Raw genomic sequence first — 20606 nt, 5'->3', positions numbered from 1 at the left:
ACTCAGTTTTGTACTTCTATTTCTCTAATGCTGGGGTCGGGATATAAATAACAAAATTGCTGCTGAATTCATTGAGTGTTATTAAGCGTCAGCCATTTCCCTGAGATTTAGTACATTTACTTCTCATAATAATCAAGAGAAGAAATTAATACTACATTTAATTTTCAGTTGAGGAGCAGGAAGTCTAAAAAGCTTAAGTAATTTACCTAAGTTAGCATTAATCAAGATATAAGTTCATTGTTTGACTATTAACCAATGGTTATTACTATTACTAGTAGTACTATTAGAAAGGTGAAGTCAAAATCATTCACGTTAGGTTTTAGAAACTTTGTTTTCTGTAGACTAGAGTGTCATATTCAAATCTGCATCTCTAACATACAGTGCAAAGCTTGGCACATACTTGTATTTACATTTATTATCAATAAATGTATTTGTATGAATAAATATGACTTTTCTTATCTCAGGTTACCTGTTTTCCATTATGAAATATTTAAGTAAAATTTTACAGCACCTATTGGTTTTATATCAATTTTTTTCTTATTTGAAATTTACAGGCATTTTTACAATAGAGAAATTATAAGAAAATTATATTCATTTGAAACTTTCCATTGCAAACTCAATCACTGCAAATGAATCTGAGTAACTTTCATGGCTATCAACTAAACAGAAAGTTAAATAGAACATGGAGTGATATTGGTTTATTTTTTTTCTATCTTAAATTGCAGCAAATTATTTAATTTCAAATGTTTAGAGAGGGGGTACAGGGTAATAAACAAAAAAATTGTTACAATTAGATATCCACTGAAATTAAGCATTTTAAGGAAGATTTTGAAAAAAATACTACTGCCTAGTCACAAAACTCTATTGAATTGGATATTTAAAGATAATAAGAGTGTTGACTAATATCCACCAGCTATAAGTGTATTTAAATTCTACACTATTAAATTATTTTGCTACTTTGAAGTCAGAATATATTTTAGATAGTTTAACTTGGCCTTTGACTGAAAAATGCCATCTGTTTTATGACAAGGCAGAATAGGATACTTTGATTATGAATGTGCTGTATTTGAGCACATTCCTGGATTGAGTTTATCAGAAAATCTGTGCCTATCATTAAAATCCCTTCTGGGTACAGACACAAAATAATAATTAACCGAAATTCATCAATTATGATCAGGAAGAGGAGGTAGTTTTCATTTAATACTGGCTCCCAGGACATCTGTGAATGAAGTAGGATAACGATCTATATTAAAATGGATTGTAACCACTGAATAGCTTCAATTCTTTATATAGCACGGTGCACCAGTCACAGTTCTAGGAAAAATAGCTAACACACAAGTGAAATATTAATGTTTATGTATGATGGAAATCCATACATAAACTATCTTAGTCCCAAGAATTATACAAGAAAGTAGCAATAAACTATCTGTGTATTTACCTACCCTGAAGGTATGCTTTTGACTTCAACATTATACTATATCTGGCTAAGGTAGAAAAAAAAATGCAGTTTAAAAGGTTAAAAATAATTGCAAAAACTGCAATTACTTTTGCACCGACCTAATAGTCTATTTTTTGAGAAAAAAAAAATTGTACACTGCAAGATCCCAATTATTAAATGGCTCCGTGAACTGTGCTTTGGCTTTCAGGGGAATAGTGATGAAAAATCATGTGCCCGGTTGGTAAGTTTTAATTGTAATGCTCATTTCAGCATTTGTGGAATCCAACACCTGGAGCGAATCGGAAAGAAGCTGAATCTGTTTGACTCCCTTTATTTCTGCATCGTGACATTTTCCACCGTGGGCTTCGGCGATGTCACTCCTGAAACCTGGTCCTCCAAGCTGTTTGTCGTCATCATGATCTGTGTTGCGCTGGTGGTCCTGCCCATACAGGTAAACATAGCCAGGTGTTTATAGAAATGCATGAGGTCTTAGAAAATCACCTCCTCCACGTTTAGCAGAAATGCAGGGTGGTTTACTGCTCTACTATATGAACACAGGCTATTATTATTTGTAGCCAACCAATTAAAATTGTCTCAGAAATGCCTTTTTACATATTAGAAACTGAGGGGTCTTTTCCCACCCCTTCACTCAGTGGATGGCTCACATCTTACTTCAGTTCTTCAAGGTGTATCTTTTAAATGTAGAGTATTTAACTATAAGAATGACAGGTTGATAGGATAATATAGTTTTTAATTATAGAACGATAGATCAAGGAAATAAACTTGTGAAGGGTTGATTTCTCTTGATTCTTGAAATAATCTAAAAGTCAAACATCGTAATGCATAAAAATTGGTAACAGTTACTCAGCATTTTGGGGAATGGATACGTGGTTGTAGAGACAGAAATATACAATGAGACTAAAGATAAATACAGGCAATCTCCAATTCTTTCTAACAATGAGCTTTGGGTGTCCATGGGTGGGCAGGATATGGCATATACGAATCAAACTTACATATTCTATTAAACACTTTGGCCACAGTGTTTCTAAATGTACTTTATGTAGGTATAAGAATGGTCTTCCCAACCTGTCCAATCACACATGTCTTCCTGCCCGACACCCCACCCGTCCACCCTCCATGTCCCTAACACACTAGCTACTATACAACTAGAATATGGCTTTGTGTGTTGTGGTAGGGGTGTCTTATTGTGATACAGGATGAACTTGACAAAAGAACATGGGAGAAATGCCAATGAGTCTTTTCACTTGGACTCAGCACATGACATATCACGGCTGCATACTCCACTGGACATAAAGCAGATGCACAAACTTCTTTAGTGCCCTGTTACGATATAATAGGAAAATATACTAACATGTTTCCTTAGAGACCTGAAGTGTCTGGGAGGCATTAGCGACCTCTGCAGCAATCACATGAAAAGTCTATTGCTGAAGGGAACACTGGTAATTTGGATCTCAATGAGGTCCATCTAAGAAACTGAGTATACCTAATAAACACCAGATGGATTGCATTGATTTTTATTTTCATGTCCAGTATTTTTCATTCATATGTGAAAAATGCATTACAGTTTGAACAGATGGCCTATCTGTGGATGGAGAGACAAAAATCAGGTGGAAATTATAGTCGCCACAGAGCTCAAACTGAAAAGCATGTTGTTCTGTGTGTCAGCTCATTGAAGATTGACTTACTTATGGACTTTTTAAACGAATTCTATGCTCACCCACGACTGCAGGTACACTTATTATATTATGCATTATACTGGATCCTACCTACTAACATACTATCAAAGTCAATTAACTGGGGATGCATCCTGCCTTCTGCAGGATTTTTATTTATACACTCAAATTTAGAAAGTGTAAATGAAGCCCTACAAATATAACCAGGAACATAGAAAAAGTTCTGAAGGAATACACAGTATTTTAAGTTTCCTTCTGTAGCTACACTTAAAAGACAGATGGAATTATGTCAAGTTACAAAGAAAGGTTTTCTGTGAGTTAAAATGATTACTTTCTTCTCCCTGGGGTAATGCATAAATGGTATTTTTATGAAACAGTGAATTTGAACATAAGCTATAAAAAAACAATGACGTAATCATGTCAATACCATGTGGTCACTTGATTCCTTCAATTTTATCAAGTGTTGCTGATAGAAATGTACAAGTCTGAAAGTTCTATTTTCTCTTCTGTTTTCTGGAGTGTCACTAGGTGCTATTTATGGGAGCTGTTAAGTGACCAATAACTGAACAATAACCAGCTGAATTAAGAACATGAATTTACAAAAACGTCTTCATCTGTCTATGTAGATAAAGTGCTCAGACACTTGTAATATTTGCCGTGGTACTGGGACAGTGTGGAATTAGGTACTCTCTGCTGCTTAAGGCACTTGGATTAGTCCAAATTGCAGAGAGCTGCTTGAATTTCTTGTTTGTCCCCAATAAATTTGTATCAAGAGGTTGGACACTCCTGAAATCAAGACAGTACTAAGTATATCTGATTATATCTCCCTTGAACAAAGATTTTTTTTGCATGAGTACTTTGGGGAACTTTTTAAATACTAGTTCTCTATGTTAAAAAACAAACTTATAAGTGATGCTTAAATTATGCAATACATTCTTTTGTTTTCATGTAAATTAATTTGTAGTTTTTAAAGACACTCTGTATTTATTTTTTATTATTCATATTAAATAATTTCAGTTTTGCTCACTATAAAGAAAATTTATTTGGGAGAAAAGTTTGATCCCTCATAATTTATTGTTATTATTCTAATATCAACATGGAGAATTCTTAAAACTCTAAAAATGCCCACCAGATATATTTTAGGGTGATAAATGATAAATATTTACTAGAGAATTTTAATCCAAATAAATCAGTTGCTTTCAACCACTTCATTTTTTTCTCCAAATGACTCTTATTTTGAAATACTGAGTTTCCCCGAAGATAAGTCTGGGTCTTATATTAAGTTTTGCGCCAAAAGATGCATTAGGACTTATGTTCAGGGGATGTCATCCTGAAAAATCTGCTAGGGCTTATTTTCCAGTTAGGTCTTCTTTTCGGGGAAACACGATATGTCTATCTCAAACTCTTTAATTTACTTTGTCAGTATTATCAATATATTTTTATGAGTCCTTACCCATTCAGGTATTCATCAGAAAAATGTCAATATATTAGTTCATAATATTACCAAATGATATAAGACACCATTACTGTTTTTATTCTAAAACGATGATTTGAAATACAAATTGATACTTAAGCACTTCTGCCTGCCATGCAATGTATATTTTAGAATAAGCCTAAAGCTGAAAACTTTATAGACTGGAAATGTGTGTTGAGTATAAGCACAGATCACTTTCTCTTCATGGCACAAATATGATTGAAAAAAGGTCAAAATGAATGTGTTGATTTGTGATATTTTTATGTCTCAGTTATGTTTATGATAGTGTTGTGTTATATATTTACGCCCAGGTTTTAAATGCAAACTTTTATTTATTATTATTAGTAAGAGTACATTTCTATTTTATCATATTTCAAAATGGCCTTAGATATTCCATTCACCTACGTGGTGTATAACAGAGCTTACCATTTCTATCCCATCACCCTCCTTGTTTTGAACAGGATTATTATGTGGTCATTTTGTGTCCTACTGAAATGGACGTGCAAGTTCGAAGGGTCCTACAGATTCCAATGTGGTCACAACGCGTCATCTACCTTCAAGGTTCAGCCCTTAAAGATCAGGATCTGCTGAGAGCAAAGTAGGTCCCCTGTTGCTTTCCATCTTGCGGTGCTAAATGTCATTTCTTATCTCCAAACGTTAGCAGTGTTCAGTGTTACAAGATATGTTGGCCTATTTTTGAACAGTTTGTCTCAGTGTTGGCCAAACTGATTAAAACTGTAAAATCCGTGCATTTGCTTCTCTTTCTTAGTGCAGAGATGAAAGCAGACCATGTCCACGCTGCACAATGAGAGGTGTGGCATGTAACCATGTCAAGCTGTCAGAGAGGAGCTGACTCTCCAGATTCACCCGTCCAATAGTCTTCAAATCTCTCAATACTGGTTTTCTTCCACAGATAAAACTCTTGGGCTAAACATGTAAAATGCCAAAGCCCTTGGAGTCAGGGTTTAAATTTTAAAGAATCTGTGTTATGTGCTGGGCAGAGGTGGACAGGGAAGAAGGCTGACAGGGAAAAATGGTTCATTTGCAATATGGTGTTGGGGGGAGTTCTACAGAGAACCTGGACCTCCAGGAAGATGAATGAGTGGGTCCTAGAGCAAATTAAGCCTGAACATCACTGGAGGCAAAATGACAAAACTGAAGCTGTCCTACTTTGGGCACATCATAAGGCAGGGTTCTTGGAAAAGACAGGAGCGCTGGGAAAAAAACAAAGACAGCAGGAAAAGAGAGATCAAATAGGAGATGGACGGACTCCATAAAAGAGGCCACAGACTGAGTCTCCAGGAGCTCAGCAGGGCTGTGAGGACAGGACATGTGGACGTCACTCATTCATAGGGTCACTGGAGTCCCAGCCGACTCAATGGCATGTCTCTCTCTCACATACACACACGATAGATAACACTTGCGTTGCTTGGGGGCTGGAGGAATCAGAAAAGTGACAGATCTTAGTTCCTCTTCCTGTTGCACGGTGCCAGCCAACCCGGTCTAAGGGTGACATGGTCTTAAAACATTTGTCACACATCATGGGGGTTATTCCACATGAGGAGAGTGACAGTGTGGCTGTATAGACCACGGACACCTGGGAGTCAGGGCATCTGCAAAATAGCATCTGTAATCTCAGAAGCCAAAACAGACTTTTAGCAGAGGTGATTTTGCTCAATGTTTTCTGTTGCTTTCAAAGTTTTAAATATACCTTCATATTTATCCTTGACTTGTAAGGATGTATGTATAACAAAACTGACAAGAGTTAACTTTCTACGGCATCTCATCAACATTCTAACAAAATGACGTTGCATGAAACGATGTTATTCAAGGACCTACTGTATATGAAAAAATACATCATCATTAAACAGAATAAAGTTGACTTTTCTTTACTTGCCATTATAAGCTATTGAGTTATGGAGCCGATTCCACAATTATTTTGCTCACAAATACAGCCGTGATATCGTAAAATCCAACTTTCATTTAAGCGTGAGGACACTCTAAGTTTACATGTAGTTTGTGTGCACTGAACTACACACTGAAGTTCTATTTCTCCGACGATGCACAGGTCTGAGATTGTTTTGTTTCTCTGTCTGCGTCTGAGATTGTTTTGTTTCTCTGTCTGCGTCTGAGATTGTTTTGTTTCTCTGTCTGCGTCTGAGATTGTTTTGTTTCTCTGTCTGCACTTAGAATGGACGACGCTGAGGCCTGTTTTATCCTGAGCAGTCGTTGCGAAGTGGACAGAACATCCTCTGTAAGTTTCTAAACTCTTTTTCAGTCATGTTTTTCTTTTCCCCTTGGAAGATTTTTTTTTTTTAATTGATTACTTTTAATCTGCCAACATTAAATATTGGGGGTCTTAAAATTTTGCTGAAGAGAAGCAAATATCTCTAAATGATCTTTGCCTTGATACAAGATGAGTTGGATCACTGACAATGTCATCACAAGCGTTTTTGAAGCCATTTCTACGAATCCTTGGGTTTTCTGTTGATTAAAATGAAATGACTCCCATACAGACCAACTAGACTGTTTCCTCCACTCAAAAACAGGCAGATGGATCAAGCAGTCTGCATTAGAATCAGTTGGCGACTTTCTAAAAAAACAGGAATTCATGAAAATTCTATTCAGGATACATGGGATGGGGAATGGAAATCTGTGTGTTTTAAAAAGATCCCCAACTGATTTTGAAACACATCTCAATTTGGTAACCTTTGGCGTGTGTGATCTCTATGATGCATTTTTTTTAGGCCTAAAGTTCTATAACTGTATGCTTAAATTAAATGGTAATTTACCATATTAGAACTTCTATTTTATAAATACATGTTAATTTTGTAATTTAAAGAAGGGCATTATTATTTTATGTCGAGTAGGTACTGTTAACTCCTGTGTTTCTTAGCCAATGAGTCCATCTGTGGCCATGTCTGGGGTGCAGACAATTAAGAACGTTGGTGGCTTCTGCAGTGACTGGGGAAGAGGCAAAACATGCATAGGTCTTCCAGGAACACGGTTTACGCTTTCTGGAACATCTAATAGGTATCCCTGGTGCATTAATTTAGGACTGGCTGTAAGTCTTAGGTTGTCTTCACTCTAATTTACCTGAACTTCTTATTCATACCTTATGCTTCTATCATGAAACTTATGTCACTGTCAACCTTGCACCCCTCAACTGGTCACTTTGTTTTAAAGATATTTGCAGTCCTCCATTGTCTATAAGGTTTTGAGTTACAAAGTAAGCGGTAAGAAATAAACATGTAACATCTTTCAGAGTACCCTTCACAATGCGAATGTGGGAGCTTTCAGGTAATACATGTGTTCCGTCTCCTCCTGACACTCTGCTAAATTGACAGGAAATAAATAAAAAGATTTCACTCATGAGGACAAAGGAGGTGGTAGATGAGAACACTAATATGAGTTGAAAAGCTAGAAAGCAGATGGATGAGTGGTAACTGACTTAACAGACAGCAGGAAATGAAAATTTAAGTTGATAGGAAACAAATCAGAAAAGACTGCTTTTTGCAATCCAACCTCAAAAGTCTCAGGAAATAGAGGCACCAGATGTCTCTGCAAGTAGGGTTATATGTAGGACTAAACATATGGATAGGGATTAAAAGTCTGTAAGAGAAGCTATTAGATTCTTTGAACCCCTCCACAAATCCATTGCCGGTCACTTTCCCCACCCCATGAAAAGAGGTTTAGTGTTTGGAGAATTTGATCCAGGAATACCCTTCACTCTGAACCACTAGGTACAGCTGAGCATCTGGGGAAAATCAATGGAATTTAAGAGCGACCTGCCTCACTGAATGTGAGATGCTTCTCCCAAATGACTCAAACCCTAGCAGCCTGGTCCACACCTCCACTGGTACAAACACGGAGGGATTTTTCTCTGGGGAAACAGTTTATCACAACACACACACACACACACACACACACACACACACACATTGAGAGATGAATGGATGGATGGATAGATAGATAAATAGATAATTTCTGGAATTCCCCAGGATAATATCAAGGACTGATCACCCAACAGTAAAGTCTATGTGAAAAAAAGGTCTCCACATTCAGTTCAGGTCTCAAATACCTTTTGAGTGCTTCATTCCTACATATGTTTGGACCACAGGGATCACTAAACATTTACAGAAATTCCTAACAAGAAAAGGCATGAATAAATAGACCAACAAATAAAAAGCAGACAGAAAAGATGAAATCAGAGGAAATATGAACAAAACCATACAACTCTAGCAACTGTCCGAGTTCAGGGGGTCTTGAACAGAGGAACAAGGAGAAGCACCTGGGTCCTGGCAATTTAATGGAGTCTTAGGTCTTGACAGATGGAAGGGATAAAGAAGAAAAACCAATGGTGTGAATGGCACTAAGTGTACAACATACCTGCTCCTTTGGCCAAGACCGTAGTGTGTCTCAACTGTTTTATTTTTGGGTGTACAGGGTCTCACAGAAGTGTCTACAGTCCTTGCAAAACAAAGGACTTGATTACAAAATAGACTCTCCCTAGTGGGCTCATATCTGGACACAAGCAGGCTACCATTCATCTTTTTTTAAAGCCATATTTACATATGTGGGCACAATGATCCAATTAAAGAAGATTTATTTAGCAATGCAAAATATAGAACCCAGGAAAATGTTACACTATGGGAAGTAGCTATCTATGTTAGTATAGAGGCTACCATATTGCTCATGTTAGCTACTCTGTATCAGGAAGGGCCTGGCACCGTTGTTGCTGCAAACAGTTTGCTTCAACAGTTCCCACAATCCACTCTCCCCTCCAGTGTTTGGCTTAAATCGTGTCAGGGTGTTAAATCCAAAATGATACTAAATTAATGGGACTGCGCTCTTTGATTCTTCAAAGGTTCATAAACACATCACTTTTTACTTTACAAAAAAACCCTAGGCCATCATTATCTTTTTGTAATGACTATATGATGTATGAGGGCTTGGTCCAGACCAACTATTTCAGTTGCCTCTTTCCAAGTAAGTTGTTACTTTTGGGAGGTGGTTGGACGAAGAGCAAAAGTAATTCCTCCTTTATGATTATCCACTCCTGCTACCACCTAATCATTTCACATGCACCAAACCTTTCTTGTATCTTCATTTGGGGGAAAACAGATGCTGCAGAATTTTACTCTTAGAAGATCAAGTCTGTATTACTGTCATTTTCACTTGCTTTCAGGAGTAAAATAAGTGGGTGTCTTGGGAGGGCCCACGGGTCTCAGAATCATGTGTTCTTACCCGTGGCTAAGAACTGGCTGGTCTCCCTAATTTTAGTCAAGCTTATTCACATAGACAATTGAATCACACGGAAAAATTACAGAGGATTCTTGGGAAATTCCTTCTCCTTCCTACACGGTAATAGCAGTGAGTCATTCCCAGGCGACAATACTCTTCAACATGGATTTAAAAATAGTGTTAAAACTACTATCACCTAGTGAGAATCAACATGTAGATGCATCCCTTACTGACACCATTAAGGAGCAAAGCAAAAAGTGACCAAAAATAAAAGCTCAGTTACAAACACTTAGCATTTTGGGGCCATGTGCACACTGTCCCCTGAAGACCCCGTGATCACGCTGTCTAGATTTTCTTTTTCATTTCTTCTGCTGTTTCCTGCCACCACCCAAAGTTTCAAAATCCACTGTACCTTATAGGGATCTGTTACCATTCATAGCATCTTTTTGATAGCTATTTCTTTTGTACACTTGGTATGTACATGTACCATTCTATCATATGTCGACTTATTGTTGACATTTTCATATAAAGTGTGCATGTCTTAATTCATTTAGCTTCAAATTTGCATGAGGCTGATTGACTTAATTCTTTGGGTCCTCCTTAGAGCTGAACATAGTATTTTACACACACAAAAGTGTCCTAGTATAACATGATCACCATTTTTAACCATTCATTTACCCCATTCATATTTAGGGAGCATTCTGTATGGTCCAAGCACTGATGTACCAGCTGCAGATCCATTTATGAACGAGCCATGCAAAAGTCTGTTCACAAGGAGCTGACCTCCTACAAGTGACAATCGATGGTGCACCAATTATTAGGTTGGTGCAAAAGTACTTGTGGTTTTTGCAGTTGACCTTTTAAACCGCAAGTACTTTTGCAGCAACCTGATACACATGGAAAGGAATGGAATGTTACACAGTGATGAGAGTTGGGGAGAGAAGAATGGGAGAGAAGGCTATGAAATGTTAGGGAAGGCTGACCTTGTGGACTGAATTATTAGTTAAAAAATTTTAAAGGTTTACTTAAAATATAATGAGAACGCTCGTTAATTATTAAGGTAGAGAATACATTAAATACCGTGTACTTATTTCATTAGAATACTTTTATGGTGCCCATTACTTCAAACTTCTAGTATTATCCATATCCTTCAAGTATTACCCATTTTTCTCTTCTTTCTGTCTTATTGGAAAAAAGAATCACTTAGTATTTCAACTCAGACAACCTCCTGACACCCCTTCATTCCCATTCCCATTACATCCATAAGGCGGAAGCTCTACTTTCCAGGAACACCAACCCCCCTAGCAGAGATCCTGTTTTGTTATTTTACTTGTTTGCCTGATTTTGTTCAGTTATCAATGGGGCTTTTTTTTCTCCTTCATGTTTTTCCTTTCACCACCAGGTCAAGTCCAGCGTAGCTTTGAATTAGCCACATGTGGCTCTGAACACTTGACATGTGGCTAATGTGAACTGAATTCTTAACTTAAAAATATTTATTTAATTTAAACAGCCACAGGTGGCTGGTGGCTACTCTATGGACAGCACCACTGCAGAACATCCTTTTGCTTCTTTTTTTCAAAAAACGCGTTAGCTAAGTGGGTGGCATATTTTTCTAGCAAATTGCTTAGATTTATTCATTCAATTAGAGCATAGAATATGAGGTGACCCTTACTAAAATTTCACATTAATCCTGATTCTTTTCACGCCCTTTCTCAGTCTTAGCATCTTCTTTTTTAACGGTTTTGCTTTTTAAAAAATATATCTCAGTTATTAATCGCTTCCAACACACACACACACACACACAGAGTCAAAATCCTTTTACTTCCACAGTTATATAAAGAAAGTGAAATACTGGGCTTTCTACATGTGTGGTCACTGTGGTCAGTCCTCTTTTACCAATCTTTCTAAACATGTTAAACTTATTATAATCCCATATTATTTTCCATGGAAACCATTGTTACAAACCATCCTTTGTGTTGCATTTCTAAAGGTTCTGACCTAGTATTTTCTGCGAAAATTATTTTTAAGAGACTCCCCTCTTAATCTCTGCTAATTTTCTAAGTGCTGGTATTAGCCCTGATTAAATATGTATTATTACTTTCTTTTATAGAAATAATAAGTCTGCACAATGACCTATTTTGTGTAAACTCACAAAACTATGTATGGGACAATTTAAACTATGTATGGGACAATTTAACACACTCACTGATGAGTTTTACTTTTCATACATTCACGCATTACTTAATGACGGGGACGCGTTCTGAGAAACGCGCAGTTAGGAGATGTTGTAGTAGTGCGAGCATTACAGAGGAACTTCCACAAACCTAGATGGCCCAGCCCTCTGCACACCCAGGCCAAATGGTATAGCCCAGAGCTCCTGGGCTGCAAACCTACACGGCAGTTACTGTACTGAATACTGTAGGCAACTGTAACACAATAGTATTTGTTATCCAAATATACCTAAACATAGAAAAGGTACTATAAAAATACAGTATAAAAGATAGGAAATGAAACACCTGTATACGGCTCTTAGGATGAATGGAGCCCGCAGGACTGGTGAGTTGACGAGTGAGTGGTGAGTGGATGTGGAGGCTGGGACATCAGTGTTCCCCACTGGACACTTTATAAATAATGTACACGCAGGTATACTAAATTTATTGCAAATATATCTCTTTTTTCAATAATAAATTATACCTTAGCTTACTCTAACTTTTTTTACTTTATAAACGTTTTGTTTAAAAAAAATGTTAACTCTTTTATAAGAACACAGTTGAACCTCAAATTGTACAGCTGTACAAAAATGTTTTCTTTGTGTCCCTACTCTATAAGCATTTTCCTGTTTAAAATTTTTTTTTTTTTTTGTTTGGTTAAAAACTGAGACACAAGCACACACATTCGTCTAGGCCTCCACAGGGTCAGGGTCGTAATATCACTGTCTCTACCTCTTGTCCCATGGGAAGGCCTTTGGGACAGTAACAGGCCCGGAGTTGTCATCTCCTGTGACAACACTGCCTTCTTCTGGAAGACCCCCTGAAGGACCTGCCTGGGGCTGTTCCTGAGGACGTGGCACTCTTTTCAGAAATACTCGTCCATGGTGGTTTGCTTGGTTTGTGTTTTTCATCATAGATTTGCTTGTAAGCAGATAATGCACCATGTTGGGTCCATATTTTCCAATATTTTAAGGAGCGTGTTGAGGTCTGAGAAAGCTTCTGCTAAACCCTTCACTGTGGATTTTCGTGGGGTGGTTCTTCTTTTTCTCCTGCAGTTCCCGTTTCTCTTGCCTCTCCTTCAGCTGTGCGTTCCTGTTCCACTTCTATCAACTCCTCACTAGTCGTCTCCTCAGGAACCACCCCTAGGAGCTGCCCAATGTCATCCTCATCCATAGCCAGGTTCAAGTTGTCTGCCGTCTCAACCACCGCCCTGCTGATTTTTGTAATCTTTGCACAACCGCACTATCGTGGCTGCAATGCCACTGGGTGACAGAAAGTTTTCAGCTGCACTATAATCTCTTGGGCCCACCGTCACATGTGTGGTTTGCTATTGACCAACATGTCGTTATGCAGCATGTGACTGTAGGGCACATGTCCCAACTTATTTCATGATGTTTTGACTTTTCTCATTGCAGGACCACCAAACAATTCTGAGAGCATGGGCTGTAAAAGATTTTGCTCCGAAATGCCCTTTGTATGTCCAGATATTAAAGCCCGAAAATAAATTCCATATCAAATTTGCTGGTAAGTTTGGTCTTGAATGAGACTGAGTTTCAATTTTCTTCAACTCCCATTGTGACTGGAAGAGTTCTGTCTCTGAGGTTATCAGCAACTTATATTCCTGTTCCTATAGGACAGGACAATTTCCTTTGTATGGTCTACTTGTCATGAGGATTTCTTCACTTTACATTGTGACAAGTTAATGTTTTGGGGTGAATCTTTACTTTTTTATGTAACTGGGTGATTTTAGCAACTGAAGTTACTGGATACCTTATGAAGTCTAAATAGATTAGCGGTGACAGTTGTATGCATAATACAGACACAGGTTTCAAATGTTATATCTATTAATTTATACCACTGTTTACACATAGATCGATAATACTTTGTTATAGATTATGTCATACACATATAAATTTAGCATACAGTAGAGTCATATACTAAAGTATATTCAACTATATTTAACTAGATTTAATTTGGGGGTAGGTTTTGAAAACCATTCTAGAGAAAGATACCTATAGGGTTATTTTATGGAGGCACTGCTTTAAAATAATTATTCACATCAGATTATACTGTAAACTGTTAGAAACTTGAACAATAAAATGGTACTTTATTTTTCACTTGAATGCTTCTGTAGGAACTAATTTTGATCCAGGCAGTGATTTACATACATTTTTTTCTCAAATATAACAACTTTGTTTTTTTATATTATATTTCATCTGAATAGTCTAAACCTTCAAAAGTCATGAAAGTGTAAATCATTTTAACTACGTGTTAGCGAAATGTATTTCCTTCAGAAGATGTGTTCATATATCTTAAAATGTTCACCTTATATGATATTTAAATGAGAAATTACAAACACTAAGGTAATTTTAATGATAAGAAAATCATGAAATTACTGCTATTCAATTTGTTCTGTCTTTTATCTTTGCAACTAATGACATCATTTTTTTCTATAAATGTATAGCATCCAACTTACACCAATAACTCTCAACTTAGGCTGCATTTTAGTATCTCTTTGGAAGATTTTTCTTATAAAGTACTAACTTAGGAGATTCTGATTTACATGCTTATAGCTGGTGCCAGGCTTTCTTTAAGCCTATTTCCTAAACTGAAAATTAAAAATCAGAGATGATTTTGTGAAATTAAAGTACTCCATCTACTGCCTGTTATACATATAATTAACATTCAGGAAATGCCTTTTTTTTTTTAAATCTAAAAGACCTTTGTAACTAAGCTGTCTTATTTTCATTATTATTTGACAAAAGGAATATTTTTGCAAAATTTTCATCAGGCCTGAAAATCATGACCTGCTCTGCTAAGACTTTTCAGGAAGGCAGTAATGACATAGCCCTAGGCCAAGTCCTAAATATATGACTTTAGATCTGACTGCCACCCGTTAAGATTTAACTACGCAAATTAGTGTTCTGAGCCCTATTTCCCTCTCCTGTTAAATGGCCATATATATGACATCTCTATTCTACTGGTTAGCATTAGCAGTAAGGACTAAACACATAATGTCTGAAACATATTACGTATTCAATAAATGGATATTGGATGTGGCTTTTAAAACAATATAGGGGTTGGGAAGACGATCTGTAATTTTGAATGTGTTATAACTAAGATTCAAAACACACTACAGTTCCTTCCCCCTTTAGTAATCCATTGATATACTCACAGCAGGCAGATCAAACGCACTGAAAGAGTCTACCTTTTACAGACATGACAAAGACTATTTGCATTGATTCTTTTTCATATTCTTATTTGGCCATTATTTTTGAATAAACTCATTGAAATGAATGGGATATTTAAAAATTCTATCCCAATAGTTTATATCAGCATTTCTCATTTATGGCATCTCCTGAAATTTCTTTTAATAAAGTCTCTTCCTTTATGGCTGAAATTACAGCATCTCCGAGGAGCTCTTTTTATATTATGAAAAAAAATGAAAGTACCCTAGTTTCATTGAAATGCCATGAAAACAGTTTAGGATGATGTATGAGGCTCTCAAACCAATATAATATATTTATAGCTCGGCATGAGGTTAAAAAGATTATGGACTTTACCTTTCAAAAGGCAGTGAGTGTATCAAGCTGTCACTGAGCTTGTGTGGTAGATTGTTAACATAATGGTCTCCAGTGAACCGTGCTCCCTGCGTCTGTGTCCCATTGCTATGTGACTTTGCAGCTCATTCCGTGAGGAGGTGGAATCTATTTCCCCATCCCTTGAATATGGGTTGTCTTGTGACTGCCTTTGCCTGTAGAATGTGAAAAGGTTACATTGTTTAACTTCAGAAGCTAAGCCTCAGCACACAATACACCATTCACTCCCCTTTTGCTGGAACAGTGAGTGCCCGGAGACTGCATGTGAAGAATCGCAATTTGGCCTTTCCCAGGATGAAAATTCCCATGGCAAGGAGGGCTCATCCATCCCAGCCACCCCACCTCTCTAGCTCCCAACACAAGGAATCATGCTGACCCACAGCCTTTTGAGAAGCAAGAGGGTGATGGTTTGAAGTCACTAAGTTTGGAGTAATTTGTGATGCAGCAATAGATAACTAATAGTGTTTGTAATTGTATTATATTATGAGTGGGTCCTGGTAGTCTCGTGAGTATTAAAGAGCATGATTCTAATCATAAAATATAAAATGTTTTTATGTCCAAGAATTGAAACTTCAAAATTTCACCTATTAGAAAACAAAAAACAATGTAGCACCCCAGCAACTGTGACTATGCAGAGCTACAATTCATAACCAATAAGGATCATTTTCCCCTGAACAAAATGACTGCAGGCCTTCATTAAATTATTGTATCATTACATTATTATTTGAATGAATGATTGTATGAATTATGCTATTAATAATTAAAATAATCATCTACACTTTGATCAAATTCACAGGGAAAAAGTCCATACGGACATGATTTCTGCAACAGAAACTATATGCTCGTACTCCAATTACCAAGGAGGGAAAGTAAAAGCAGTAAGCCTAGAGACAGAACGAACAAAATCTTCAGTAGAATAATAGTTACGAGAAGAGATTTCTGAATATAAACCTAAACCTACTATAAATTATAGTGAGCTTCAAGTCACACTAAAATATTCTTCACAGATAATTTGATTACTTTTATCATCACAAATTTTAAGAAGAAAATAAACTCAAATTGACTCACAGAAAAATAAAGTATACTTTTAGCAATTGGTCCTTTTTATAACAAATTCATCAAAGAGATTCATATTTCAAATTCTGGGATGAGACCATCAGTCAAATCTTTGTTTCACTGTATATTAACTGCATGGCCTCAGACTTCTTCATCTCCTAAACTGGAGCTCTTCAACATATAAATTAAAATAAGAGTTATGATCCTATAGCGTTGTTATGATTTAAAAAAATACTCACAAGAACATCAGCCACGAGTAATTGGTACCAATCACACTGATAATTATCATGAAATTTGAGTGCCTATTTTTCATCTTCCTAACAAATCTGCATGATCTTTGTCTCCGGGAAAAGTAACTGAGGAATGCATGTGATGTTTTACAAAGAACTTATTATAGACATTTAAAAAGCATATAATTCTTAGCTTGCCCATATTTTCCAGAGAATAGAAAGTTGTCTCCCCAACTCATTTTAGGAGGCTAACTTAGCCTTGATGCAAAACTCATTAAGGATAGCATGAAAAATGATAACTAGAGATCAATTTAACTGATTAACATAGTTTTAAAAATCATATACATGTATTAGCAAAATGAACAGAGTAATGCATTTAAAAATAATAAATCATCACCAAGTTGAAATTGTTCCAAAAACAGATCATCGTGTTAAAGGAAAAGATATCATTTCAATGGATACCAAAAACAGCGTATTTGAGGGATACAATTTAGCATCCATTTTCAATTAAAGAAAAAGAAAAAGCACTGGAAACTACTAATAAAGGATCCCTTAACCTAAGGCAAAATATCTATACAATAACCTAGAAGAAAAAAATTAATGATCACATATTGAAAGTCCATCTTTAAGATTAGGGACAAACAAGGGGTGCCCACTGATACCACTTGTCCTCAGCATTTCTTTGGAAATCCTAAGGAATGCAGGAAGGCTACAAAAATAAATAAAAGGAACAAGCATTGGCAAGTCAGAAATAAAATCACCATTGTCCACAAATCCTAAGATTCTCTGAAGAGAAAATTGAAAAGAATTTTCTTTTCAGTATACATTTTTTCCTTAGGGGAACTCATCCATTTATCTGATTTCCAAAATTAAATCTCTTCCATGAACTCTAGTGTTTCCTCTTATCTCTAACTGCCTAGTCAATCTATCTCCTTTTAGACTTCCAATAGCTGCCTCAAAACTAAGATATCTAGAAATACTTGACTTTCCTGAACCTTAAATCTGTTTCTCCCCTATTTTTTCTAACACCTAGAACTCAAGCTAAAAACCCATGAGTCAGTTTTCCATCATTTGCTTCCAATCCATCAAGTCCTGTAGGTTCCCCTCCTTGTATGTCCCAGGCTTATTCACTGACACAACCCTAGTTCATGGCATGGTCATGTTCACTCACTGTTTCAAAGCCATGCTTTGCCTGTTCCCCTTGGGATTCCCAGTTGTACCCACACGCTGACTGCTGCTCTTCACATACCCGGGCACGTAGAGACTGCCGTCCGTGTGTTACAGTCGGCAGCTACACCTGCAGACCTCCCAAGCCAGGCTAAATTCACCTGTCTCTTTCCAATACATCGATGCCAGCATTCTTTCACATCGTCATTATTTTTAAAAGATTCTTTACGTTGGCTTACTTTTGTCAACCTCTGTAGATCAGAAGTTGAATGGTAATACTATAACTCAAAGCTCTTTTCCAGTGAGGTATATTTTAACCAATATGCTTATTTTTTTAAAGACAAGGCAATTGGTACTGTGACACAGGAAGACATGGTGGCAGTGTTCCATAGCCACAGCTACTATAAAAATATCGCTTTATACCGTCTTGTATTCTCTCTCAACCTCTCGTGGGACTAGCAAACCTAGGAAAGCCTTTTCAAGGTCAAATGTCTGATGGGAAATCCACTGGAAAAAGGACTAGGCCTCTACATTGTTGAGCCCTTCATAAATTGTCTCCCTATAGTTCCAAAACCATGATGAAAAAGGCAAAACATTACGGTAGCTCAGTTTTCAGACATGTTTTTGTAGCCTCAAATTTAATCAGAATGAAAGCAAGCCCTCATCTCTTTCTCAACTCCACATTCCAAAAATCACAAGCACACCCCCCCACCGCCCAAGGAGGAAAATATGTACTTTACTAAGAAAAGAACTCTTTTACTGAAAAGCCTTGAATGAACCAGTTTGTCTCCTACCTAGTCAGATGAAATTACTCAGAAAATCAGTGGGAGATGATGCTGTGTTATATGAGTAAATTAATTGCTAAATTTAGGTTACAGTTTATTCTCCCCCCCACCACACCCCCCCACCGCCAAAGTAAGTGTTATGTGATCTGTGAATATTCAATTCCCTTTCCTCTGTCAATGAATTTTCTTTCCACTACTGGGTCCTCTGAAAACCTCCCACTTTATTTTAACAGATGTAAGGAGACATAAAAATCAAATTGGGAGCTTTTCACCCACAAGTAGCCGGAAATAATCTAAAAATCAATTTGCAAATGATTTGGTGAATTTCATATGAATTTTATTTTCCATGCTTTGATTATGGTATTTCATAAGTAACAGAATTTCAATTACAGTTCATGAATGAAAGAAAGAATCATACCTCAATAGTAAAGTGCTGACTGAACGAAATACTTCCTACTTCACAACTGAAACATGCCTGAAAGAATGAATCATTATTCTAGAGTGGTAGGAGTTAGTTCTGGGATTAAAAAAACTCAACTGCAGAAAAATTTCAATGGATAGGCAAAAGTAAATATTTTTTTAACAATATCATTGACAATATTGTATAAACATATTTTTCTTACAGTAGATAGTCATGGTTGCCATTATAAAAACAATGCTGTTTAAAATCCATGCACATATACGACACGTGTGTGCACGCACACACTTCCTGAAGAAATGATTTACTAAAAAATGGTTTTGTCTCAGTTTAGCCACCATCTACTTTTATATGTAACACCAGACATTCTAATGCCTCACTTTTTCCTACCCAAAAAAGAGAGTGGAAAAATATCTCCAAGCAATATAAATATTGGAAATGATCTTAGCTGTTTCTATATAACATATGTGTGTGCAAGGCTTGAATTTCACCAAATGGTGAGGTGTGAGTGCTTCATGCTGAATAATTCCTTCATTTCCCAGATAACGCCCCCACACACATCGTTTTAAACTTCATACTTAAGAACATAATGCTTTGAATTCTTATGTCTTAAAGTGAAAACACCAAAACTTTGAAAATCCCCCAATTTTATTTGTATTTTTTATTAAAGTATAGTTGACGTACAATATTATATTAGTGTCAGGTGTACAACACAGTGATTCGACATTTATATACACCTTATGATGTGATCACCACAGTAAGTCTAGTAACCACATGTCACCATACAAAGGTATTAGGGTTGTTGACTATGTTCCCTGTGCTGTACACTGTACCCCTGTGACTTGTCTATTTTATAACTAGAAGTCTCTACCTCTTATTCCCCTTCACCTTTTTCATGCATCCCCCATACCCCTCCCCTCTGGTAACCTCCAGTTTGTTCTCTGTGTCTATGAGTCTGTTTTGTTTTGATTGTTCATTTGTTAAGTTTAGAGTCCACATATAAGTAACATGATAAGTATTTGTCTTTGACTTACTTCACTTGGCATTAATACAACATGAAGGGCCATCCATGTTGTAGCAAATAGCAAGATGTCATTCTTTTTTACGACTGAGTAATATTCCATTGCATAGATGTACCACATCTTCTTTATCCAGTCATCTATCGATGGACACCTAGGTTGCTTACATATCTTAGTTATTGTAACGAACGCTGCAGTGAATACAGCGATACATGTATCTTTCTGAATTAGTGTTTTCATTTTCTCCAGAAGTGGAATTGCTGGGTCCTACA

The 20606-nt window shown here is 36.6% G+C and overlaps 1 protein-coding gene across 8 annotated transcripts in view; it reads left to right on the top strand.

Annotated features, from left to right (window-relative positions):
• Positions 1-20606, top strand: part of KCNT2 (potassium sodium-activated channel subfamily T member 2) — a 227286-nt gene that overhangs the window by 107218 nt on the left and 99462 nt on the right. For 7 of the 8 annotated variants that reach the window (XM_074317058.1, XM_074317060.1, XM_074317057.1 and 4 more), the window contains 5 exons: positions 1709-1889; positions 3024-3188; positions 5068-5204; positions 6797-6860; positions 13476-13584. In XM_074317058.1, the coding sequence (XP_074173159.1) occupies positions 1709-1889; positions 3024-3188; positions 5068-5204; positions 6797-6860; positions 13476-13584 (656 nt within the window). The remainder of the gene's footprint in view (positions 1-1708; positions 1890-3023; positions 3189-5067; positions 5205-6796; positions 6861-13475; positions 13585-20606) is intronic. The other variant, XM_074317059.1, reaches the window with a different exon arrangement.

This window comes from Rhinolophus sinicus, linkage group LG12 (assembly GCF_036562045.2).
Source record: "Rhinolophus sinicus isolate RSC01 linkage group LG12, ASM3656204v1, whole genome shotgun sequence".
NCBI lineage: Eukaryota > Metazoa > Chordata > Mammalia > Chiroptera > Rhinolophidae > Rhinolophus > Rhinolophus sinicus.
Note: the sequence above shows the minus strand (reverse complement) of the source record. Positions and strands in the feature narration are given on the sequence as shown.